General features: G+C 42.4%; 1 protein-coding gene across 1 annotated transcript in view; it reads right to left on the bottom strand.

Annotated features, from left to right (window-relative positions):
- The window catches only part of SEMA5A (semaphorin 5A), a 462,739-nt gene that overhangs the window by 141,308 nt on the left and 294,038 nt on the right, over window positions 1-27,393 (bottom strand). Inside the window, exons 6-8 of the mRNA XM_036896667.2 lie at window positions 18,346-18,444; window positions 16,567-16,780; window positions 1,037-1,322 (exon numbers count right to left, since the gene is read on the bottom strand). Coding sequence (XP_036752562.2) covers window positions 1,037-1,322; window positions 16,567-16,780; window positions 18,346-18,444 — 599 coding nt within the window. The remainder of the gene's footprint in view (window positions 1-1,036; window positions 1,323-16,566; window positions 16,781-18,345; window positions 18,445-27,393) is intronic.

The raw sequence follows: 27,393 nt of genomic DNA, 5'->3' as shown, positions 1-27,393 counted from the left end.
GACAGCCAAGGGTGACCGACTGTCTGGGTCACCCAGGACTGAGAGGTTTCCTGAGAGGCAGGGCTAAAACCAGGAGCATTCCAGACAAAACAGGAGGGCTGGTCATCCTAGCACTTTCAACCCAGCCTGATTCAGATCTTCCACTTGGAGGCAAACGTTCTGTTAGGTCACCAGGTTAGAGGTTTCAAAGGTGATCCAGACCAGAACCCACATAGGCGAATCATCATTGCCAAGGGTGAGGAAAGTGGAGCTCAGAGCCTGAGTCTCAATGTGATCTATAATCCCCGGGGGTGAGGTGTGACCTTGCTGGGTCTCAACATAGCCCATTAGCCAAGAATGGAACCTAAGAGTGGGGTCAGGCTGCACTCCACCAAAGAAGATTGAATGAAAGACCAGGGAACTTCACGTGCTTTATCTCATCAAATGTTGTCAGTTCTGAAGCTAGGAGTATCTCCCCACAGGAAAAAAAAATACTGTAATTTTTTAAAACATATTTTAAAAGTATAATCATGATTTTAGAAATGCCTGCCTAAGTTAGCCATCTCAGAAAAATGATTTAAAATGCAGCTATGGGAAACTGAGAATGTACATTTCATATATGGGCAAAGGTTCAGGCAGGACTCACACTATCTTGAATATCAGACTTTCCAGACAACACTGTTTCCATTATGCACAAATGCAAGATTTGCATAGAGAAAAAAAATACATCTAATATTGTGCCAGCACTTCAGATAGTACCCAGAACACACTGGCAAATCAGGAAGGAGAAATCTACAGTAGAATCATTCCATTGCTAGTATTACATAAGGGAAGATCAAAACTTTTTCGATTAGCTTTATTTTCCTAATACCAATTTCGGAAATCACATATCTTTGCATAACATTTAATTCATACCCAAAACTTTTCTTGGCAGTTGACCCAGTAAAATAAGAAAGATTTCTTTTAAAGCAACTTTTAAGCCTCAAAGGTCAGAGAACAGTACACCCATTCAGAAGGAGTAGAAGAGCAGGGAAAGAAATTATTTCCAGTTACATACACATTGGTGGTAAAGATGCCGTAGATCAAATCCAGCTCTGGCAGGAAGAAAGTGCTCTGCAGCTCATTGTAGTAGAAAGGGACCTCGCCCGGGCGGGAGCAGTTCAGGCGTGCCTTCATGAACGTGGTCCAGGTGTCCTCCAGCAGAAACCGCCCTCCGATGTCGTTCTTGCAGACCCGAGCAGCCCTGGAGAACACGGTTTTCCCACAGTCGTGCTCCACGGCATTTTCTCGGAAAAAGAAGTAGGTGAAGTTCCCAATGTCGTAAGATGACACAAAGTTTGGTTCTGAAAACAACAGGAAAGAAGAAAAGTTTCAACACCCAACGTCAGCAAAGATATTGCTTTGTGCTCTACCTACTCAGCATTTCCTCCAAGGAGACCAGGTTTTGAGTAGGTAACACCTGGTACTTAAAGGACAGACAGGAGGCCCCCGGGGCAGGTTAGTGATGTGCACTACTGGGCAGAACTCAGCACACAACTTCCCTGTGGTGGGAGATCACCAGTGTGGTTCCACGTGGAAGCAACTGAGAGAATAATGTCAAGTTATACAACACTGATATCATCCAAATGAGCAGCAAAATATCGCAGCGCACTTAAAAGCGATACACATTACTTTGTGTATTCTTGCATGACCTTCAAACAGAGAGGGAGAAACTGAGATTAAAGACATGAAATGTGATTCAGAACATGGGAGCCCAGTATCTTGTTTGTGTGGAAGACAACACAATTCTTTGATTTTACTTATACACATGAGTATGACTTTGACATAATGTATGTGCTTTTATAAGGGCTTTAAAAATGTTTTTCATTTGCAGAGACTGAAACTATAAGGTTAGTGTCCTGAAGTAGCTGTAGCAATTCCAGTTACTATGGTGACCGTGTAACTGTAAGGGTCAACTCTTATTTTCTTATTTAGGGGTTGCTGGGGAATCCATTTAGAGGAAGGGAGGGTGCCGAGATGGAGTCACTGCTTCCCAGCTTTCTGGTCTCATAATTAGCTTAAAAATAGGGATTTAGAAATGACTAATACATGGAAAACACTTAATCACCAAGCTCATTAATAGTTGGGAATTTTGTAGGCTGTCAACCTATTTTTACATATAGCATTGAAATATTATTTTCATCATTTCCCTTTGAGCCCACTGATAAGAGAGACGGTAGCCTTTCCAACAACAGATATGCCCTAACACTTATCTTTAGAAATTCTAATAACTAGACTTGATTCTTACTCTTTTCTCTATTGCTAAGAGCTGTCCATTCAATCAGCAAGTATCTGCATTTTATGGTGCAATTAGGATAATATGGCAATAACCTTTGGTGTTTAAAGTTAATGGGAAAATGCACACAACAACTATATCCAGAAGGACACATTTCAGGGACAATTAGTTTTGGAAGACAATTCAGTTGGCCTTGTACTTTGCCAGATCCAATCAGATTGTGCAAATATACACGTTATTGGCAGGACAACCAAAAATATGTTTGGCTATAAGATGACCCATTAATGTTAAGAGTATGAGATACAACAGGCTCACCTAAGATCTGAAATGTTGACATTGACTCAAATGCTGACACAGAGGTGGCTCTGACTATTCTGTCCAGAAAGACTGTTCGCAGTATTAAATCAACACGTATATTCCATGTCATCACATAAGGTTTCAATTTAATTCAACTGTACATTCTAAAAGTATAACAAAAATTCTAAATTGTCAATGTAACGTGCTGTTCTCTTCAGTCCACTATATTGTTAAGTTATTAAAGTCCATCAACAAATACATAGAGGATTCTACAAGAACTGATTTTTAATTTATAAACTGTCAAACACACAATTGCTTTAATTTGAAATGGGTATTAAAAAAACAAATAAACAAACTCCGGATTGCATTAAAATGTATGAGACGAAAGTTAGGTCTATTTATTGCTAAAGCATGCTTTAATATCCTGCGAAGATGTTCAAAAAACAGGTTACATATCTCTGACTTGTGTTTTTGGAACAAAAAGCAAATTATTGGGGGACTTTTTGAATCTATGTTCACTGGAGTTCCCTACAAGAGACTACTTGCTAAAGCAGTCCCCTGAAGCAGATACGGAACAATTACAACATTATATCCAGGCTCACATACCCAGCCTACAGTTCAGTCATTGGACTGAAAACAAACAAAAAAGCCACCTTCATCATCATCATCATCACCACCACCACGAAACCTCACGTAAACCTAAGAAAACCATGGAAGAAGGTACAAGACTAGACGCGTCCAGACTGGAGCTACGGTTACAGCTCCTGTGGATGGGATGCGAGGCAGGGTCCACGAGATTGGCCCAACACCCTCACATCTACCTACTTCTGTCACTAACCTGGGACAAACAGCATGAAAAGCATGTAGCAAATATCACTGGCATGTAGGAAGTCCTAAGCAGGAAAGCAAGAAGCTGCAATGATCTAGCCTGGCTTCTTCCAGCTCCAGGCTGGGTCTCTAATTTAACAGCAGCTGTAGAGTGCTAAGTCTGCTGTGCCAGGCTGGGTGCCAGGCTTCACATCTGTATGCTCGGCAAACTCCCAGGAATTGTAGAGGGAGGGGCAGTGCTGTTTTTCCCATTTCATGGATGAAGACACCAAAACCCAGAGGCTTAGTCTGCCATCCACAAGATCACACAGTAGCAGCGGGAGGCAGGGATTTATGTCCTGGATCCAGACAGACCTCAGAGCCCATAGGCTTACCATCCCACGACACTGAAAAAATAACGGGATGCATGAGGAGAAGTGATTATGTTGACAATACCTGAGAATGGGATTTGGAATTCTGGTTGATGATTCAGAAACCAAAGTGGTGAGCAGGTTTACTCAGGACTGAGATGAGGAAGGTTTCAGAACTGACCAGTGAGGATGAGTATGTTCAGATGACCCTTTACCCTGTAGCTATTGGGGACATCAGAGACAACACAGAGAGAAGAAAACATGGGAAGGACGGATGACTTATTAAGCAGGAATATTGTTGGGAAGCATCTGCCCCCAGCTCCATGGACGAAATTTCAAACGGTGCCCACCCTAGACCCAGAGCACCAATGGGCAACCACCAGGGCATCCACTGCATGACCACTGCCCACTCCATGGGACGACCACACTCAGATTTCTCATATAAGGGGGATACCTAGGGATGGCCAGCCAATTGGCCCAGAGCTTCCTCTTTCCAGAGAGCCTCCAACATCTCTCCGAACCACCCTGAACCAAGTTTATGATAAGGTGACAAAAGGATTTCAGATAGAAATGCTCCAACACATTTCTTTTCCTGCTGAGAAAACAAGGAGGATTTGTGCTTAGTGTGCAGTATAGGCTGTCCTCTAGTTCACTGTTCATGACAGGCCATTTTCACCAGGAAGCTAAACAATGACCCTGGGACACATCGGCTGCCCTGCTGTGGTCCTTCAGGACGATGATGGGTCCCTGACCATGTGACCTGCTGAAAAACTGGGAAGCTCCATTTCCTAGAAAGCAGAGCCTCTGAAATGCAGCCAGCATCCTGGTCCTTTTCCAAAGAAAGCAGAAAAGCAGGAATAATTGTTAAACAGATAGCCAAATACCTCTTGCATTTATAGATACAAATCTGGAGGTAGGGGATGTTTGAGTCCCATCAGGCAGGATATAAGATGCATATTGTTTCCCTTCCATTGTTTATGTACTGTCTCTTGTTAAAAATGCAATTCACTACAACTAGTATCTGTCACTCTTGAGTGGACTGAGCAAGTCATGAATCAGGCATTGTCTCCATGTCTACAAAGAATGTGAATGCAAGAGAGAGATCGGAGAGGTCCTTTATTCTTACTGTTAGAGCTACAAATAGAAAGTGTGTTGATAATTCAGGATAAAAACAGACATGAGTATATGTCAGTTTATTTAACATATGCATGGAGAAGCTATTTTTTTGTCCTGTTTGTTAAACATACTGAGTTCTCGATTACAGAATGTTCTATAAAGTATGTCATGTGATATGACGATGTCTGTTTCATGATAGAAGAGCTTTCATATCTCACATTTAATTACATAAGAGTGGCCACTCAGATGGCAGCACTGAGAAGAGACCCATGATATAAAGACGAGAGATGGGAAGACCAAAAGAATTGACATTTTTGAGAAGACTGACCACATAAAACCAAACCCTGAACATCCACATGGGTCCTTTTTTTATTCCAGCAACTACTGCATCGGTCTGGAGGTGCCGTGTTCGCTGGTTCAACCTAATGACTGATGAGATCACTAACAGGCTCTTCATATAGAAATATTGGTCTAAATGGATGAGAATGGATATTAAAGCAGAAAGGAATTGAAATTTTCCAACTCTACAACACGAATCTCACCAGAATCTAAATCTGCTGTAAATTCTTCCACAAAAAAAGGCCATCTTGTGATACACTTGCCCAGGCAGACTGGGAATGGCTGGGCGTGGAACCTGAACAGGCTGTGGCTCGACCAGGTTGAAGCCCTGGGCTGGGCCACCAACATCTGAATGTTCCTCGACCTATCTGACAATTCAGGACACAAAAGACCTACTTTGCTCTAAGGGTTAAAGAGACTGGTCCATAGCAGGAACCCAGTAAATGATGGCTATAATTATTATTTCATGATTTACTCTTGATTTCCCTTTTAGTAATTTGTTTAGTAGAACTTCACATAATGATAATGAATACTAAAAAATACATATATTAAGCTTAAAGGTGATAGTATTTGAGGAACATAAATACAGCCATGCTGAGTTTTTAAAAGAGCAAGCTATTCCACAGAAAGAAAAGGAGTTAATGGAAACATCTTAGACATAACACAGCGAGCCCGAGGCACTCAGTTCCCGAGCTGGTGGATGTCAGTCACTATCAAAACCACTTCCATACACAGTTCTAGATCCCAGCCCCTGTCTTGGGTGGACATTGTTTCCCCTGCCACAGCTATATACATATAGAATGTGTCGCAGAGGGACCCATAGTGAACCGTTTCATCGAGGTATTTATTAGGAGTGGATAAATTAAAATTACATTAAATTAAGTAAAATGTGGTTTAAAAGCCACTGATATACTAGTTATTTCCCTAAGATTTCTAGTGACAGATGATTGATAGACTGATGTGTGTGTGTGTGTGTGTGTGAGACATACATACATGCAGTTAAGGTGTATGTATATATGGCTCAATACTTCCACCTACTGGCTGTCTGAACTTAGTCACGTTATTTGAAAGCATATATTTCCAGGTCCCCCCATTTTAGAATAGTGACAGCTATACCCGGTATCATAGTCACTCAAAGGCAGTGTATGCCACATGCTTAGCACTGGGTTGCTAATCACTAAAATATAGATCACTATTTATCTATATAAATTAACAAATATGTAAATGAATATAAACATGCACAGGTAAATGTATCATTGTTATTCACTTAATCTAATTCATTAATTTTGCACACTGTGTATCGATAGGTTCTGTGTTCCTTTGAGAGGCTCTGGAATCAATCGCAGCAGAGGCGCCGGGGGTGAGGAGCCCGGGCCCTCCTCCACCACCGGTACCGATGGACGGCCTGCTGGGGGACAGCCCGGCTCTGCTAGGCCCTGGTAACTGACAGGCATGGCCACACCCTCGAGGACAGCGTGAGGAGGCAAACAAGACACGGGTCAATAACTAACCCCAATGATGACGAGGGCAATGGGGGCCAAGGCCTCCCAAGGCCAGAAAGGAGGGAACGAGGGCAAGGGCGAGCTTGGGAGGAAGCCGTCAGGCCCAGAGAAGAGGGCGCAGCCGAGAGAAGACCCTAGGGGCGGCCAGGAGCGGGAAGGGCTGGTGCTAGCTCAGAACAGTCAGCGGGATGCCAGGTGGAAGGCCAGGCCCGGGCAGAGGTCCATGGCGAGGGGTTCGAGTTTCAACTGCCACTGGAGGGACACTGCAGAGGTTTAAAGAAAAGCTCACGCTCCACATTCCCGTGCGCAGCGCTGGTGGAGGACAGGTAAGGGGCAGGGGTGGGGCGGGCAGGCACGTCCGTCCCTAGGGACGGCTGACACAGCAACGCGGGCCTTGGGTCACCAGGTCCTTCACTCCTGCAGCACCAGACGAACGAAAACCTTTGCTGCAACACGCGCAGTGGGGCTAGAAACACAGTTGCGGCAGACTTGATTCCCTTCTCTTTCCAGGGGGTTGTGACCTGTTGAAAATAGTGATTCACATGGACTTCCTGGCTCAGGTGGGAGTGACTTGTACCCTGCAACATGTGCTGTTCCACCCTGAACGGCAACCACCTGCTCTACAGGTACGGGTCCCCCACAAACCCACACCCGAACCAAGATGCTCCCTCTCATTATGCCCGTGGTGCTTCATTTCCCGGCTGCTTGTCTAATGTTCAAGCTTGCAGCGACAAACACCTCCTTGTCTTTTCTCTCTCACCCTACTCCAAGCACAAAGCCTCCCCATTTTCCTATGAGATTAAACCAAAGCATGCATTCCTAGGCTCGGTCAGTTCTAAGTAAATTTGTGAACAAGTATTTCTGAACATTTTCAAAACAGAAAGTTTCTATTTACCATGGTCATTCTTTCCAGACTATTTTAAATGTACAAGTTCATGTCTTTTTTTAAGAATTAATAATTAAACCTGCAGAATCATAAATCAAAACTTAGGGAGTTTTTTAATTGGTATATTAACTTGAATTCAAAGACCTTAGAAATATTTTAATGCCTATAAAATATTTTTAAAGACTAAGAAAAACATATAAGATTTAACTGAAAGAAGACACTGGGCTACCACCTTAAGGCAAGCAGGGTGAGCAAACCGATGTGATGGCCTGGGCTGTGTCTGCTGAGCGGACCTTGGCCCGGGCAGCAGAGCACAGAGGGTGAGCTATCCAGGAGGCAGCCAACAACGAACCAGTGTGACCGGCCATAGACTGAGGGAGACCAGAAAGCTTAACAGAATAATATGGAAACAAATGAACACATACAACTGGGTATCTTGTAAACAGGATGGCAATTTGATTTATGACCTAAACTGGAACACTTTTAAGAGGGAAAGGGGACAACATTAATAATCATGACAGGATGTCAGGAGTGACCCAGGAATGTCACAAGGAAACTGCTTACGACCTCTAGTCCGTGACCACTGAAGCATATTGTTGAATGGTTATATAAGTTCCAGTAAGTTTCTACAAAATGTGCTACATTCCCTATGATGGAGCACACCTTCTTTGTGGGGCAGGGAGGTTTTCTTTTCAGTCCATGTCACGTGACTTAGTGTATACAGTTGGTGCTTGTGGCCTCCCAACAGCGTGGTAGGGAACGGCAAGCCTCATGCATCCATTCTCTTTTCAAATGTGCAAACTGAGAAGTCCAAATGACTTCTTGCCAGTGCAGTGCCTCCCTCCCAGGATGGAAGGGATTCCGTGGCTTCCCACTTGCAGGCACTCCAGGCTCCATGAACCAGGACAAAGCAAGCGTGACACTATTTTTAAAGTGCCCCGTGAGAACTGGTTCCTTCATGTGTATCTACCAAGCTTTTGTGCCCATACAGGGCTGTGTTCACTTACCCTACAGGAACTTCTGTTTTTGGTCTAATAATTCCAGTTCATTCCAGCTCCTTCTGCAAGCTTGTACCAATCCAGAAAATGCCCTCAACCTTTTCCATAGTCCCTATATCCCTGTTGCACGGCAGAATGGCCATTGGGAGAGAGGCGGATGCAGGTTAAGATGCTGGAGCTCCCTAAGACGTCAATGAAACAAGGGAAGGCCGACAGCGTGTGGAGGGGGAGATATAACCTACACAAATATGCTTCATTCCCAGGCCCCACTTGCCTTTCTTTGGCTTATTCTGTGAACTCCACTTCCATTTAAAATTTCCTGCTTTGGCAACCATCATCCAGGGAGCACCTAGTGCTGACCTTCAGGGACTGGGCAGAGTAGACTCTGCCAAAAGCGATTTCACTGTCCCAGGTGGAGCTCAGCAGAGGCACACCAGCCTGGCCATGCCTGGGCTGCGGAGAGGCAGCGGCTGCTCCCCGGGAGAAGCGCTCAGCTCCCCAAAGCACCCGCTTTCATGATAAGCAGAAACAATTCCTCCTTGAGTTCAGCATAGTGGGGATTTTCTCCCCCCAAGTAAATTATTTACTCATTAGGAGGGTCGTCTTTGTAGTACAAAGATTTCAAAGAGCCTATTTAATGTGTGGGTAAAATCATTAAAGTATTTCAAACTGAGAATTTGAAATTGTTACAAAAAGGGTTTTCTTAACTAAAAACATAACAGCTCACAAAAAGTGACACTGTGAAAATGAGAATGCTTGTGGACTTCAAGCGTGTTTGCCTCATATGAGGTCATGGTTGGAATCTCAGAGAACACAGGAAGCTGTGGCGTTCGTCCAGATAAGCCAGTAGATTCCTCCAGAGAAGAAACAGGCAGGTTGCTGAGTGTTAATAAGATTATGTCCATATAGATGTCTGTGCTGAGCTATTAAAGCTCATTTATGAATTAATTTTTCCAAGTTCCTACTGAGATTCAATTCTACGTGCAAGTGAGTCATTCCCTTTGAACCCACCAATTCAGTCTGCACACTATTAATTTGGAACTTTTTTCCTTTCTCATGGGTTTATTGTTTCCCCAGGTTGATTGCCAATTTCTTGAAGGCAAGTTTTACAGCTTCTCTATCTTAAGTATTGACCATTAAACCTTTATTATCCTGACTTACAGTAATCATTTAGTAAGGGTTATTAATGATTAGTATTTTAATGCATTAAAGCTGTTAAGGTATTTCTCTAAATACATAAATTTGTTTTAAGAGTGATTTTGGCATGGGAGAAAAATCTTATTTTGAAGCTTATATTCATTACCAAACACATAACTCACTGTTTAAAATTCCTCTAGAACATTAGCCAATCGATTGCATGGCCTTTGATAACTGACTGAATAAATAATGGTTGAAAATGGGAATCCAAATGAGATGGCAAAGGGAAGGATTCTTTTAATGTGTGAATCTGAATCAGTTTTAAACATACAAATCTATTTGTTAAAATTCTAAGTTGCTACTAATATGACACATTCCCTTTGTTTATAAACACCATATTTGTTCTGTTTATGAAATGTGCTTATCTATTAGTCATTCAACAAATATTGATAGAGCTTCAGTTGTGTTTCAGGCACTAAGTGAGACACTGAGCACATAGATTACTACTCATGCATAATCTCCATCCTCAAGGAATTCATAAACTTGTGGGGAAAACAAAGAAGTGAACTATTCATCTATATAATCATTTATTTAAAAAATACATATGGTTGCTCATGTGTCCAGCACTGTTGAAAGCATGTGGGACACATTAGGGAACAAAACACATAAGCCCAGCCACTGGAGAACTTCCCTTTTAGAGGAAGAAATAAGTCAAGTGCTGAAAGAGAACAACAGCCAAGAATAAAAACTGAATGTGGTCAGGGGGATCAAGAGGGCTGGACGGGACAGGGTGTAATTTCAAACAGGGTGGTCGGCAGACCTCCCATCTAGAAGTAGCATTTGAGCAAAGACTAGAAAGAGCTAAACCAGTCGGCCAGGTAGATTAATTGGAGGAAAGAACTTTCCAGAGAGAACAGAAACCAGCAAACTGTAGCCCACAGGCCAAAACCTCCCTACTGGTTACAAATAAAGTTTTATAAGCACACAGCCATGTGTTCAGATATGCATTGGCGATGATGGCTTCTTCCACACTACGAGGGCAGAATTGAAAAGCTGCAGCGAGACGATACAGACTGCAAAGCCTAATATATCTACTCCAGCCCTTTGAAGAAAGATTGTGCTGATCCCTGAGAGAGTGCTGGGGGCATTGTGCAGCATTTAAGAGGCCAAGCGCGGGGAGCAAGGGGTTGGTAGGAGTGCAGACCTGGGAAGGCCAGAAGGTAGGGCTTTTCTGCTGATGAGATGGGGCTCCAGTGGGTTTCGAGCAGAATGACCAGGAGCTGCAGTATCATGGGGTAAACACTATCATGCACCATGCTGGGAAGGGATGGAAGAGACTGGGCTAAGGGGGAAATGGAAACTTCAACTGAAGCTAAAGCAGGGCTGGGACTGGGGAGAAGGCAAAAGTCAAGGAGAGTGAGGAGTGTGCAAGCAGAACCAGAGGAAGGTGTGCACAGCCAGCCCTGCTCTCCTTCTCCACGTCAGCCCTTGCTGACAGCTGGGGGCATGTCCCTCCACCTGGGTCGTGGTGCACAGGGTCAGCAGTGCAGGCGGGACACCCATCTGTTAGGGCTTGGCCGTGGCACTGGTGACCTGGTAAGAAACTGGACCTGGGACTCTGGTGTGAGATCCAGGGGACTTAGCTCACTCAAGGCAGGTCATTGGCACTGTAGCAGGTGTTTATGCTGGGCCCCTGGGATGTGTGGTGCAAAGACAGGGGCTTGGTTAGGCCCTTACTCAGGGCTCTCTGCATCCTGTCAGGAGGGCACGCTGGATAGGCTAATGCCATCATCTGCCCCAAGATTAGCCCTGAAGCCCAGTGAGTCCTCAGAGGCTGTGGTCACCAAAGGGCCACAGCCTGCTATGCTGTCTGCTTGCCCTGAAACCTGAACAGCATCCTTTGTGCCTGGGTGCCTCTCTAGACGCGAGTGTCAGAGGGTTCACTGCCTCCAAGCCTGCACTTTGCAGTGATAGTGGTGAACTGTATCTCCTCCAGAAAGGTATGTTGACGTCCTAACCCCAATACCTGTAAATGTGACCGTGTTTGGAAACAGGGTCATGGCAGATAAAATCAGTTAAAATGAGGCCATACCGGAGCAGGGTGGGCCCCTCATCCAATACGACTGGCATTCTTACATGAAGGTGGCCGTACCAGGACAGAGCACACAGGGAGGAGGCCATGTAAACACTGAGGCAAAGACTGGGGTGATGCGGCCACGGGCCAAGGAGTGCCTGGGCCACGAGAGCTGCAGGGGCCAGGGAAGGGCCCCCCGAAAGCCAGGAGCTTTCAGGGAGGGCACGGCTCTGCCAGCATCTTGATTTGGGACTTCTCCCCTTCAGGACTCTGAGAGAAAGTATTTCTGTTATCTTAAGCCACTGGTTTATGCTACTTTGTTCTAGAAACACTAGGGCACAAACACAGGCACTGTCCAAAATGTCACTGACGGCGTGGCTCGATGAAGCGGGGGTGGCTGGTGGGGCCTGCAGGGTGGGTAGGCGGATGCTGACATGAGCAGCCAAGGCGTGCTAGTGCTGCCATCTGGGCATCTCCGGGTTTGCCTGCACACCTTAACCAACAGAAGTACGGGATGGTGCTACCTCCATGTATAGGCAAATTGTCCTACATACAATTTAATCACAAGGAACAAATCTAAGTGTGAAAATTTTGCTGACATATTTAATAGGTGTTATCCTCCAGGCCTCTCCTGCTGAGACAGTTCTCTTTTCTTAACACAAAAATGTTGGGAAAAACTGGAAAACGTCCAACACAAAGATGTGAGTTCTGTTTATCATAATATGTGAGCAGCTGTTAGCTGAGGATAGCCTCCCAGGGGCTGAGTCCTGCTTACGCCGGGAGGCCCCCGGACTGAGCGGTGAGGGGCAGGTCCTGAAGGCACTGGGAGGCCTGGGCACAGCCTCCGCAGGACGGGAGGGCTGGGGGCCTGGGGGGCAGCCCAGAGGAGGCTGGCAGGTGTCAGTCACTCAGGATCCACACCCGAAATGCTCACCCACCATTCGCTCCATCAAGGACACTCAGTCACTGCCCACTGCAGGTGTCAGTCAGCACGTCAGGCTTCGGGGAGTTGACAGTAAGGACCTCCATTCATGCTCATGCCAGGCACTCTACACAGTCTCGTTTTATTCCACAGAAGCTGGGTAGACGTCTAGTTCACTCCAGTTTGCAGACAAGGATGCCGAGAGCTGGGAGACAAGCCAGCGGCGGAAGGGCTGAGCGTGGTTGCACCCTCAGGTGGGCTCCCACCAGAGAGGCAACCCTCTACCCCAGGGCCCCATGCTGAGCATTAAAACCCACACACAGAGCACAGTCCTGGTCCTGGGAGCACAGTACAATGGGAGGAGAAATACAAAGGAGGGAGTGACAGGAAGAGAAGGGAAGGACAGATGGACACGGTACCCTGGATCCCTGAGAAGGGAGGGAGGGCAGGGGTCAAACAAGCCTTGGCGGAATACAGGACTTGTGAATGATGCAAAGACAGCAGGACGCTGGAGGGTGTGGGAAGGGGCAGAGGGAGAGAGGCAGGGTGATCAAGGTGGGGTCGGACGTGAGGCAACTGGTGAGGACGGAGCAGGAGCCCCGGCTGCCCCGAGAGCTGGCGACTGAGGTTGAATACAGCTCCTGTCACAGGACACTCTGTCCCCACAGTGCTGATTCCCGCAGACTTTCAGAGTACTTCACTGTCAGCATGATAAAAGCAGAGATCTCACAAGAAAACCCAGATTTCTGACTTCTTTAGACAAACCTGGTGACCTGACGACTTTAGCCCAGCCCTGCCAAGGCCATGGTGGCTCCCCACCCTTTAGGGAATGCCTGGGCGTTGGCCGCAGTCCCCACCACCCTAAGCATCCCTGCCCTTTCTCTCATTTACATTTACCACCTGTGGGTGGTTTCATGCCTCTATATGCAACCAGGGGCTTTTTGAAGACTCAAAGAAGAAGGATATGATGAGATTTGAACTGCAGAAAAATCAAGTATCAAAACTGTGCCTTTAATCAAAAGGTCCTGGGTTATCCCTTCCCCCAAGGGGGAGCTGGAATGCGGAGGGAGCCTTGTGCCTCACTCAGCAGGTCATCATCTTACCAAGCATGTTCCTAACCTACCAAACAGTTGCGGGCCCCCCACACTCATTAAGCTCTGTCCAGAAAAAACCCAACTCTCAGATCTGCGTGTTGACTCATGTGTCTCAATTCTTAATCCAGTTGAAAACTCAGAACAATAGAAGAGCATCATTTAATAGCACCCTAAAATCACAACAAGGAATAGGACCCTTCCTGGGTACCACAGAACTAAGGCTATTTTTTTCTGCTTGTTTGGGTTTATTTTTTGTGTGTGTATCATTTAAGAGGAAGGAGGTCTGAGCAATCTGCTAAGATGGCAGTCATCGCTAGAGAAGATGTTGCAGGCCATGGCAATAAAGAAGGGATAGTCGATGTAGCAACCCCCTCAGTAAAAGGCAAAATTACTCCAGAACACAGCAGAACTGACAAGGGCATCTGGTCAAAGAGCAGGTGGGATGCAGAGCAAAGATTCCAGTTGGGTCAGAGAGTGAACGTCCCTGTGGCAGGCTCAGCAGGAGGCAGAGCAGAGCTACACGGGGGTCAGAGGCCAGAATCTGTCCTGGATGGAGGATCAAAAAGAGCAGAAAACCAGGCCCAAGCAGGAGCAGAAATGGTATCTCAGGATATAAAAGAAGGAAGTGCCCCAACAGTACACAGGGGCTAGAGTGACACCTGCCAGGAGCTTGGAATCCTCAGGCAGGTCCTGGGCCCTCCACCCGAGGAGGGCTGGCTGGCCTGTGGGTGGGAAGGGGTGGGCAGGGCTGCTGTCTGCAGAAAGCAGGGCCACTCAGTGTCATGAGATCACAGTGACACTGAGGCCTGGGGGTCACTCTGCCATGTTTATCATGTTTGTCGAACTTACTATCAATTTCTGTAGTTGTTGGATAATGTCATATATAAACGGCAGCACATTTTAGGCATCTAAAACATCACTCTTGGTGTTCAATAAATAATGACCTCATGCCTGCCATGACCACAGCAAGCCCTGGCTTAGATCTTCCACTGTCCTTACTGCATCACCTGACGCACAAACAGAAAGGATTCCACGCAGAGCATTAAAGGAATCTGACCATCTTATCAGCCAGAGGGTATCTGAATCACAAGCGAAAAAAAAGCCAGCATTTATAACTCAGGAGATGATGTGACTTATTTTTTTCCAAGATATTTTTTACCACTTTGGGGAAAAAAAGAGATTGTGCTCCTAATTCCTTTGTACTTTGCTTTTGACAAACTCTAATTATGATGCCTTTCGTTGGGGGTGGGTTATTTTGATTTTAATTGGAAACGTTGCTTGGCCAGTAGAAACTAACATATGGATAGAAAGAAGAACTTTCAGCTCCACAGATGAAAAAGAGTCAGGACCAAGGGGGAACCTTCCAGAGCAAATTGGTGGGTTCGACTGAAGCCAGCTCAACAGAAACAATGTTAATGGAGGGAAGCGTGTTACTGCTTCAGTTTGGGAGGACAATTCTTTTGCCCTTTGGAGGCATGCAGAACCCTCAGCTTACTGGAGAAACCTGATGAAGATGTTCTCTCTTCTACAAGGGAGTCTTTTAAAGGCCAACTGTGATGATGGGTTTGACCATGTTGTTTAGCAAAATACTTGTGCTTATATATACACATACACATAAATAGGCATAAGTAAAGGGTCCAAACCAGTGGTTCTAAACCAGAGGCAATTTTTTTCCCTCCAAGGGGCTATTTGGCAACTTCTGGAAACATTGTTTTATTGTCACATATGATGTTGGGGTCACGGCATTATTGCATCTAGTGAATACAGGCCAGGGATACTGCTAACCATCCTAGGATAATCAGGACACATCCTATGATAACAGGAATGTCAAAAACTTATGCTGAGGTTGAGAAATTCTGCTCTACATAATTCGCATGAACTTGGCAAAAGGCCAGGAAATCTTTGGAGAACTTAAAAGTTTAAAATAGTAAATATTGTAATTGCAGTTTCAAGATTTCACCTTTGTGCAAATAAACCCACTAAATAAAATAAATGCTCGAGGAAATGGATTACGATACCGTTTGTGACTGCTGACGTGTGTGTGTGTGTGTGGTCATGTTCACACATGAACATATACAGACGGCTGCATTTCAGCTGGCTTATCTTTGAAAACCTCTCTTTGGGTGGTTGGCACCTGCTGATTGCTTAGTGACCAGTTGACCAATTTCTAGTCCAGGATTGAAGGGAAGTCTCCTTCAGGGAGTTTCTGGTTTCTTCAGAACAAAAGGACTCAAGGAACGTGGTGCTACTTCCACTGGATATTGTCACATGTGGAGGTAGGACCTGAAATTGCAGCTGCAACTCTACAGCCATAAGCACCTGAGGACCAAACTGACAGAATGTGAATAGCAAAGAGCAGCGGCAGGACTTGGGTCCTTCACATTTGTAGGCCACTGAAGTCAGTAACTCTGAAGATGCCTCCCCCAATCTTCTAGTTATACGACTTGATACTTTTTTTTAATTGGTCAAGTTATTTGCAGCAGCCTGTGGCCAAATTCTTTTCTACAGTGTCTGAAAATTTCATGAAATACTAGTAATTTTCCTTTTTAGAAATAAAGAAGCTAATGAAGAATGCACAAGTGTGCAGGTATCTTTGGTACCACATCTGATACCCTTCTTCTTGGATGTACAAAACAAGTTACATCTTGATTTCTCTAGAAAGCAAAGAAATTTTCCTTTCACAAGTGTGACTGTTTGCTTTGGAGTAGCAAAGTAACCAGGCATCACAGACCAGTGAGACAGGAACCTGGCGGTGGCTGAAAGGCTTACCATTGAGCCATTTGGAGTTGTACTGTGCTGTGCGAAGAGGAGGTAAGAGGCCCAGACTCCGGTAAATGGCAGGATCGCGACCCGGGAAATCCATGGCTGTGGCAGCATAGAGCTCTCCACTGGCCGTAAGGAGAGCTGTGGAATTGTGCTGGGGACTGTAGGGACAGCGCGCCATGCCGCTGATCTGATCATGGATCTCGGTCAGGTTACTCAGCTATAGGTGAGGACAAGAAAGAGGAAGCCAATTAACCCTTATGAAGGCCCTTTAACAGTTTTACTGGACTATGTCCACCTGAGTTGCAAATGAAGCATGTGCAGTAGGCTCACTGGGGCTCATGATAAGACATGATGGACTTCTACACAACAGACTTACATCACCCTGTGGTCATGGTTAGAGAACCCACCATTCAATCAATCTCTCTCGTCATTCCTTTATATTTCTTGAAACTTGTGCTATGGAATACTCACACTATACTAGATTGCTGTATATGGCTTCTATTTATAATGCATGGCTAATATACATTTTTCCAGCTTTATAAAGAAAACCAACTTCAATAGTTACAGAAATATAAACCACAATAAAGGTTATATGTAATTTTATCAATACAAGTCAATCAAAATATGAATAGCCTGAAACTGTGTTCACAGATAAGGAAGCATGTGCAGCTAGTTAGTACCATGTAACCCAAATTTCCAAAAATTTATTTTTCAGTTTTCAGAGAACATTTTGCTATCCTGCAGGCATCTGGTGTGAATACAGCTTCTCAAACTAGATTCCCAAGCAGTCAGTGAATGAGAAAAGCTCTTTGGGTGGTAGGGGGCTTTGCTTCACTCTTACCTGAGAGTTAACAGAGCAGATGGGTGAGCCAGAAAGCTCAGCTACACTGTATATTTTACTGTTAGATGTGTGGCCCCAGAGGAATTTCCTGAATCCCTCAGGCCCCAGACTCTTCTTCCATGAAATGGGGATCCAGAGGATGATGACCGCACGGTGGTGTGAGGATCAAACCGCTGAGTGGATGTAAGGTGCTTAGAACAGGGTGTGGTATCTAGGGACCTCTCTGAACTTCTCTCATTTTCAATAACCATCAATTTGAAAACTGAGCATTAAAGCAGATGACGTATTCAAGGTTCTGACAGACTTTGCATAACCAGGAAATTAACATAATGGTATTTCTTTGCTATGTTCCCTGAGGAAGATAAAAAATTAGTATCTCAAATTAGAAAGATTACACGTGTGCTCTGATATCCTGCTGTTCTATGGGTGTGAGACCTGGATACGAAAATCCCTCTATCAACAATGGCAGGTTAAAAGGAGGAGGCTGGGTTATACCTTGACTTTGCCTAGGGTTCCATTTGTTTAATTTTTTTCACATGCTTTTTATCGTATTTGTAAATTATATTCTCTTCATTTGAATGGGAGATTTTAGGCTATTTTAATGTGTAACAGTCTCCCTACAATAAGGAAGAATAAGAAAAAGGAATGTGTTGAGGACTGGTGTTTAGGATCACTGGTGGTGAAAAATCTGGTAGAAATAATTCAGAAACATACTTAAATTTAATTAAACATGCCATAATTATTTCCAGCTCTTTATATCATGACAGTGTGATTAGTAATAAATCAATACAGCAAATACTTCTTCCATTTGACAAAAGATGTTTTCTTCAATAAAAAGGCAACTCCTTAGAAAATAGGAACACATCTAAGTCAAGGGTTTTAATGGAGTGTTTGGATTTTCCCGGAATTAAATTCTGTCAAGGCTCAATAGGATGCCGTACCGTACGGTTGGTGCACATGGGTGTGAAAGCATTGGTTCCACAGGTGAATAGCCGGTCACCACCCACCAACAGCACACGGATGTAGTTCTGACATTCCTCCTGGAAAGAGTCACAAGAAACATGTTAACAAGGCTCGAGCACAAGAGGAATAGTGAATCTGAATACATTTTGTCTGGGTAATAAATTAAATATAAACTGACTACTAAAAAAACAGAAACAAAATAAACAAACCTTTTCAGATAATGACCAAAAAATAACAAAACTGATAAGTAGTCTGACTTTTTCTTTCTGCACACTTGTTCAATAGCAGATGTCTATGCAGATAAATTATGTTCAACTAACATTTCAAACATGTTTTCTTTTAATGAATATGGTTTCATTTAGAACTGTTATTGATACCAGTGCAAACCCTAAACTGCCTTTAACTTGTTTTAGGAGAAAAAATAAAAGGAAACTATTAGCTGCTGCTCACAAAACAGTGTCTTAGAAAACTTCCCCAGAACTTTGAAAAAAGGTTAGGAATGCTTCTTCTCCAAATGTGAGGGACACATGTGAAACTCTGTATACAAATTGGAACAAGTTTTACATAAAGTTCTCAAACTGCATTACATATACAGTGAGACTCTATAAACATATGGGTTATTGATGGGCAAGTAAAAATATAACTAATAAGGAAAGGATGTCTGGAACATGTGGGAAGAAGCCCCATGCTGAGAGATGACCCAGAGTTGAGTATTTTTTTGTGGCTGTAACGCATTTATAGAAAATCTGGGGCATGGTCATAGTAGTGCACAGTCTTTTGAGCTAGAAAGCCCTTCATTCATTCAGCGAGCATTTACTAGTAGATACTCTTTGGTAGGCACTGTGCCAGAGGTCACAATCTAGGCACATGGAAGAAAATTAAAGCACAGGGCTATGACAACTACTATGGAGTTCACAGAAGAACAGCATATTACTAACTCCAGAAGGAGGGGAAAAGGGGAGGTGTCAGAAAGCTTCCCAGAAGAGGTGACACCTAAGATTAAGTTTCAAAGGAAGAAGAGAATTTAGTGAGTTTTCTAGGTGGAGCTGCCATCTGACACTCAGAGGATTTTACTGAGAAAAGAAAGTAAAAACATTCCAGATATAGGGAATGGAAAGCATGGTGCTTTCATTCTGTACAGAACAAGTAACACATGAGCTGGGGAGACGTGGGCCAGGTGTGCCAGGCTGGTGAATTTGAACTTTACCCGGAACATGAAGGGACTCATTTTATGTTTTTACTGCATGAAGTTTTGACTTGATCCAATATTTATTGTTGAGTCAATCAGAATCGATGGGGAAGCTAAACTGGAGAGAGACTATAGTTGGGAGACAAGTAAAGAAACCACTTCCATAATTCAGTCCCCCATCATTTACTGCCTGGACCAGGTGGCAGGTGTGAAAGGAAAAAGCCAGAATCTAGCAAATCAACAGGACATGGTGACTGACCAACCAACTAAAGAAGATTTGGTAGATGACTCAATGGTATCAATCACCCACTGTCCCAAATCAGGAAGATCTAGATTTAACAGCACAGCAGTGCTCTCTTTGACTTGACCAAATGAAATGCAATTTCCATAAAACACTGATTTTGCCACATAGCTCATTCCACTACATAGCCTGATCATGAAGATGAAAAGAGCTAAGTTGTTTGAATTTGTTTTCTAAATGTAAAGTAAAATATCAAGGGAAGACAATTCTAATATTATTGCTAGCAATAATAATATAAATAGAATTAAGAATGAGTATAAACAGTGTCCAGTAAATGTAATTGGGAAGGTGGACCATATGGTGGGCTTTGTTTCATTCTGTTCTGTTTTGTTTTTATAACTGGAGAAAGGAGTGTGCTAAAGAGGAAGAACAAAACAAGACTTCAAAGAGCCACATCATTCTCCCTTCCTAGGCTTGAAGCACAGAATACAGGAGGGGCACCGAGAAGCCACCACCTCTGGGAGCAGAGGGCACAGGAGTTTGCAAAAACAGGATCAAGGAAAAGGTAAAAGCACAAAACCTAAGCATGTCTCAGGGGACTCCAAAAAGACACAGTGGAGAATACAGGCCGAGAGGGCTTGATGCCTTTAACACATGAAACGGAATACAATAATGACACTATAATAAAGAATGAGATGAAAATTTACAAACCCTGGAGAAAGATGGAGATTTTGTTTTCTGTTGCTGCTTATAAAACTCTATCAAGAGTGAATCAAGATATAGAAGAACTTTTGTTGCTGTTGTTGTTTTGAAAGCAAGAGACTGCCATAAGGTAGAGATATGCTAATAGGCAGTTATAGAACCATGAACACCATCAAGGGTAAGTTATTCCAAAAAAAAATGATCCCAACTGGAAAGATATAATCTCGTGGGGGAATTCTACAGGCCTGGGGAAGAGAAAGCACATGCCTTTAATCAGTGATAGGAAAGCAAACAATCAAGATAACACATATGGTATTTATTTAATCTCCCAAAAGATAGACAAGTGAAAATAGGACAGTAGGTCGTTGACATGAAGGCCCATCACAATTTTGATGAAGAACTATGAAGATGGATAGGGACAGGGAATGTGATAACCAGGATGCAGATGTGTGCCAGAGAGGCAGAGCAGATCCAACCAGTAATTTAACAAATCTTGGAAGAAAGTAAATCAGGGGGAACACACTATTATTTCAATCAGAACACAGAATTTTTTTAAAAGTCTGTTCTGGTAATCAGGACCACATGAGAATATGTGTCTCTACTGTTGAAGAAGTCACGTGCCCATTGGGTTCCCCTAGCTCAGTGAGTCCATAGGGAAGGGAGGAGGCAAATGTCAGGAACCAGGATGATCAGATAGAGAAGCCTGGACAGTCCTCTTCTAAAAGGATGGAAGACAGACTCAGCCCTATAGAACCTAGAGTTGCTTACAATAAATGGGAGCCAAGGAGCGTAATGTTCTAGAAGAGCCCAGAAGAGCAAAGCTGGATGAAACAGGGTGGGGAGAGGGGTCTGTCTTGTTACCGATGAGGTTAGGGTGAGGCATGTTCACTCAGCGTGTCATACAAGAGAAACCTTTGTAGGTAGTGGCAGCTTTTGTTTCTACTTAATAGTCAAGAGCCAAACTCCTTCAGTCAGAGTCTGGCTCAGCTCATCTCTGAGCCTTCCCTTTCTCCCTTAGAAGTTCCCTCATGACATAATAAAGAGCAGAGCAGAAATAAATGAAATAGAGAATAATAAAACAATAGGAAAAAAGTTAATGAAACCAAGAGCTTGTTCTTTAAGAAGATAAACAAAACAAACACCTAGCAGACTTATCAAAAAGAGAGAGAGAATATACAAATAAACAAAATCAAAAAAGAAAAGCATAAGTTACAATTGACACCACAGAAACACAATGAATTATTAGGGAATTCTATGAAAAATTATATGCCAATAAATTGGAAAACCTAGAAGAAATGGACAAATTCCATAAAAGTACAATCCTCTAAGACCAAACCAGGAAGAAACAGAAAATCTAAAGAGACCAGTAATGAAATTATCAGTAACAAAACCAATCTGGTAGTCAAAAAACTCCCAACAAACAAAAGTCCACATCAGATGGCTTCACAGTTGAATGTTACCAAACATTTAAAGGACAGCTAATAACCATCCTTAAAGCATTCCAAAAAGTATAAGAGGGAATACTTCTAAACTCATTCTATGAGGCCAGCATCACTCTAATACCAAAATCAAAGACACAAGAAGAAAAGAAAATTTCAGACCATTATCCATGATGAACATAGATTCAAAAATCCTCAACAAAATATTAGCAAACTGAATAAAAAAATACATCAAAAAGATAATCCATCATGACAAAGTGGGATTTATTCCAGGGATTCAAGAATGGTACAATATTTGTAAATCAATCAACATTACATACTACATTAACAAAAAAAGATAAAAACCATATGATTATCTCAATAGATGTTAAAAAAGCATTTGACAAAATTCAATATTCATTCACGATAAAAGTTCACAACAAAATGGGCACACAGTGTCCATATCTCAACATAATAAAGGTCATATGACAAAACCACAGCTGACATCATACTCAATGATAAAAACCTGAAAGCTTTTCCTCTAAGATCAGGAAAAAGACAAGGATGTCCACATTCACTACTTCTATTCAACATAGTCCTGGAGGTCCTAGCCAAGGCAATCACACAAGACAGAGATACAAAAGGCATCCAAATTGATAAGGAAGAAGTTAAAGTATCACTATTTTCAGATGACATATTATACATAGAAAACCACAAAAACTTAGAATAACTGGATTCAGCGAAGTTGTAGGATACAAAACTGATATACAGAATTCTGTTACATTCCTATACACTAATAATGAATTAGCAGAAAGAAAAATCAGGAAAACAATTACATTTATGATTGCATCAAAAAAAGTAAAATGCCTAGGAATAAAACTAACAAAAGAGGTGAAAGACCTGTACTCTGCAAACTATAAGACACTGATGAAAGAAACTGAAGTAGACTCAAATCAATAGAAATCTAACCCATGCTCGTGGATAGGAAGAATTACTATTGTCAAAATGGCCATCCTGCCCAAAGCAATTTACAGATTCAATGCAATCTCTATCAAAATACCAATGGCATTTTTTCAGTGAAATGGAGCAAATAACTCTAAAATTGATATGGAAACACAAAAGAACCAAATAGCCAAAGCTTTCTTGAGAAAGAAGAACAAAGTCAGGAGTATTATGCTCCCTAACTTCAAGCTATACTACAAAGCTATAGTAATCAAAATAGTATGATACTAGCACAAGAAAAGACCCCTAAATTAGTGGAAAAGAATAGAGAGCCCAGAAATAAAGCCATGCCTATATGGTCAATTAATACATTATAAAGGAGCCACAAATACACAATGGAGGGAAGACAGTCTCTTCAATAAATAGCATTGGTAAAACTGGACAGCTACATGCAAGAGAATGAAACTGGGTTACTGTCTAACTCCATATATACAAGTAAACTCTAAATAGATTAAGGACCTAAATATAAGACATAAAGCCATAAAACTCTTAGAAGAAAACATAGGCAAAAATCTCCTGAACATAAGCATGAGCAATTTTTTTCTGGACATATCTCTCAGGGCAAGGGAAACAAGAGCAAAAATAAACAAGTGGAACTACATCAACTAAAAAGCTTCTGTAAAGAAAAGGACACCAACAAAACAAAAGGGCAGCCTATAGTATATTCATAAATGATATAGGGGTTAACATCCAAAATATATAAAGAATTCATATGACTCAATACTGGAAAAAAAACAAAAACAAAAAAATGTGATTAAAAAACGAGCAGAGGACCTCAGTAGACATTTTTCCAAAGAAGAAATACAGATGGCCAACAGGCACATGAAAAGATGTTCCACATCACGGATCATTGGGAAAATGTAAATCAAAACCACATTGAGATACCACCTCACACCAGTTAGAATGGCCAGTACCCTAAATACAAGAAATAACAAAGTATTAGCAAGGACGTAGAGAAAAGGAAACCCTCCTACACAGTTGGCGAGAATGTAAATTGGGGCAGCCACTGTGGAAAGCAGTAAGGAGGTTCCTCAACAAACCAAAAATAGGAATGCCATGTGACCTAATAACTCCACTTCTAGGAATTTACCCCAAGAAAACAAAATCTCTGATTCAAAAAGATATATGCACCCTTATGTTTACTGCCACATTATTTTACAATGGAAAAGATATGGAAGCAACCAAATTGTTCATCACTAGATGAATGGATAAAGAAGCTGTGGTTCATATACATAATAAATATTACTTAGTCGTAAGAAAGAGATCCTGCCATTTGCAACAGCATGAATGGATCTAGAGGGTATTTTGCTAAATGAAATAAGCCAGATGGAAAAAGACAAATATCATATGACTTCACTTACTTGTGGAATGTAAAACAAAACAAAACAAAATGAACAAAATAGCAATAGACTCATAGACACTGAGAAGTAACTGTTTGTTATCATGAAGAAGAGGTTGGGGTGATGGGTGGGAGGGGTGAAGGGGACAAAAGGGCACAAAAGTCTCAATTATAATATAAATTAGTCATGGGATGTAGGTGCAACATGGAAAATATAATCAATAGTTATGCAAAACCTTTCTATGTTGACAGATAGTAACTGTACTTGTTGGGGTGAGGATTTAGTAATTTGTGAAACTGCAGAATCACTGTGTGACATCCTTGAAACCAGTGTAATACTGTATATCAACTATATTCAATAAAAAAATGACTAAAAAGTTCCCTCATGTTTAATTCATAAACTGCTTCAACTGACTCTAGAAGCAGACTGGATGTCAATCCTAAACAAATAAATATACTGAAAATAATAACATTTTTTAAAAAAAGAGATTGGGACAAGTTCATACAAAACAACATTTAAGAGAGAAATGGAAGAAAGTGGAGGTACTTGGTATTGGGGCAGAAGATAAATTTAGGAATGAGTCCAAGGTGAGAAGGAAAGTGTGGACCAGGCTTTGCAATAATTAGTCTCCTGGTGCGGAAATCTTGTGGTAAACTGCTTTGGTCAGCTTCTGCTACAAACGGGGCCTTTTCATAGGTTATCTGAACTTGCTAGGTATGAGTTCCCTTTTCTCATCCAAGACTTTTTTTCTTTTATCCCATTTCTGTCCCTTGAAAATGGCTTGAGGGGATTTAATGAATTTTGGTTTTCCAACAAGACACAGTGATCATTTCCGAGGCCACCATCAGCCTGCCCCTCACAGCTTCTAATATCGATGAGAGCCGTCTATCTGGATTTTGATAATCCACTTGAACATTAAAACAATCCATGTATACCTGTGATCACAACTGCGGGCGAACCTGCCCTTGACTTCCAAGCAATTCTTGGTTGAATTGATAGCTGAGAGGCATAGTTGCTGACTCACTGAAAAAGGTTTTAAATGGAGACTGGGCAATACCTACTTGGTCTCAAGGACATACCGCCTGGCCCCACAAGAGGAAACGACATATTTTAGAACCTTTTTCTTAATGAATTAACTAGTTTTGCCTTACGGCATTTCACCTTTTTTTCTTTTTCCCAAAGGGTATGGTTCTGCTTGAAGAAAGATTGTAACTGCATGGAAAGATGATCTGCACACAGGGTAGATGCCTTAGCAACACCCAGCCCATTCCCCCATCTATCAACTTTACGGAGGGGAATGAGGACCAGGACCTGACAGCCTTTATGTTCATCAAAGCCTCCCACTGAAAGCAATGAGTCTTTTTCTTAACGATGCATTACCTCTGTGAGCATCCAAATTGCAGAAGAGCAGTTCACATTGTGCCAACCAAAGCCACGATTCCAATCAGATATAAATATATATATGGTGGATAATGTATGAAACATGCATGTAAGACATACATGTGTATTACATATACACATATGTACAGTCATACTACGAAAGTATATATATATAAATATATAGAAATACCATTATATATGTATGTATATACAAATACATATATATATAGATGTATACATTTATAATATATATAAATGTATGCATATATGAATGTTAAAATTTATATTGTGTGTCTTGTAATACATAATGTACTAATAAATTAAAATGTACCTATTATATATCTATTTACATAATGTGACTATGTTCAAGTTCAGCTGACTCCCTGGGAACCTTGTTTGGACACTTCAATTTAAAAATAACAAAATTTGGTGCACATAATGTGCACAGATGTTAGGATCTAAGAATCCTCAATTTTTGAAGCAATTACACTGAATAAAGGCAGGTCTGTACATTGCCGCACACATTGTTTAACTCATGGCTTTCCCAATACTGGCACTTCAGGTGAACATGTCGTCCCTTATGCCACCAGGTTCCCAGGCAGGATGGCATCCTGTTTTCCTCTCTCAATCACTTGGCATTCACCTCTTTACATGTACAACTGGCCACCTTGGGGAGCAGGGTCATAGGGTACAGCAGGAAGAACAATACACAGAGCCCTGGATTCTAATCTAAACTCTCCCACTACTTAGTAAAATAATTCTAGGAACTTGGTGTTAAAAATACTGAAATGAGATCACGAACAAAAAACTTTTGAAAATTACAAAGTGCAACATTTCTGCATAAAGCAGCTCTTTCATCCTTGAGAAACAGTCCTTTGTAACAGTCCTAAAGGTCATGGTGGGAAGGCCCCTCTTTGGCTCAGACATAATAACTCCAAACAGAGAGGAACTCTGGTGAGATCACAAGAGAATTGACCGTTTATGTTTAAAATAATATTTGTGTAAAAGTTAGTTCTCAAAGCTGATTTCCATAATGGTATTTTAAATAGAACTGAACCCATCTGATTTTATTATAAAAAGTTTAGAATGCATCCAAAGAGATTTTCCCTCTCCTTTTAATACATGGAATGTTTAAGCCAATGCAGGCAAAGTCACCCCTACCTCCAAATCAGGTGAACATGTTATAAATAAAACAGAATTCAAACCCCATGAACACCTGGACGCCTCTGTACCTCCCTCTTTTCTAAACAGGCCTAAAGCAAAGGTCCAGCTACATTTTCTTGACCCTAATTCCCTGAATTGTCATTTTTAATGGACTTCACATGAAATGATACCTATGTCGGTCCCAGCAACACCAAGGAAACGAGGAAATGTGTCATCTTTCTTCTACCGGCTGGCTCTGCAGCCAGCTAAGGAATGTTCTCCTCAGAGAAGGGCGTGGGCCAGGCAGTCCCACCCCGGCAGGCCCAGGCCCATCCACGCTTAGCATTCTTGACGCCGCAGTAAAATGCATGGTGTGCGGCCACACAGGCCACTCTTCTTAGCGCAGGGGAAAATGAGTTCAATCAGAATAGCTGGCATTTTTCTCATTTTTGAGATGTCAGATTTTGCATTATTTCAGGGAGAAGGGGAACTTTGGACTCCTGTGTGAGTTTTCATAATACTACTGCACAAACAAACTACAGAACAGTAGAATTCTCATTTCTAAGCTCATGAATCCCACTCCCCCAAATAGATGTTACATTGTGCAGCCA

Source organism: Manis pentadactyla, chromosome 2 (assembly GCF_030020395.1).
Source record: "Manis pentadactyla isolate mManPen7 chromosome 2, mManPen7.hap1, whole genome shotgun sequence".
NCBI classification, from domain to species: Eukaryota; Metazoa; Chordata; class Mammalia; order Pholidota; family Manidae; genus Manis; species Manis pentadactyla.
The sequence above is the reverse complement of the archived record's forward strand: the minus strand, read 5'-3'. Positions and strand labels throughout refer to the sequence as shown.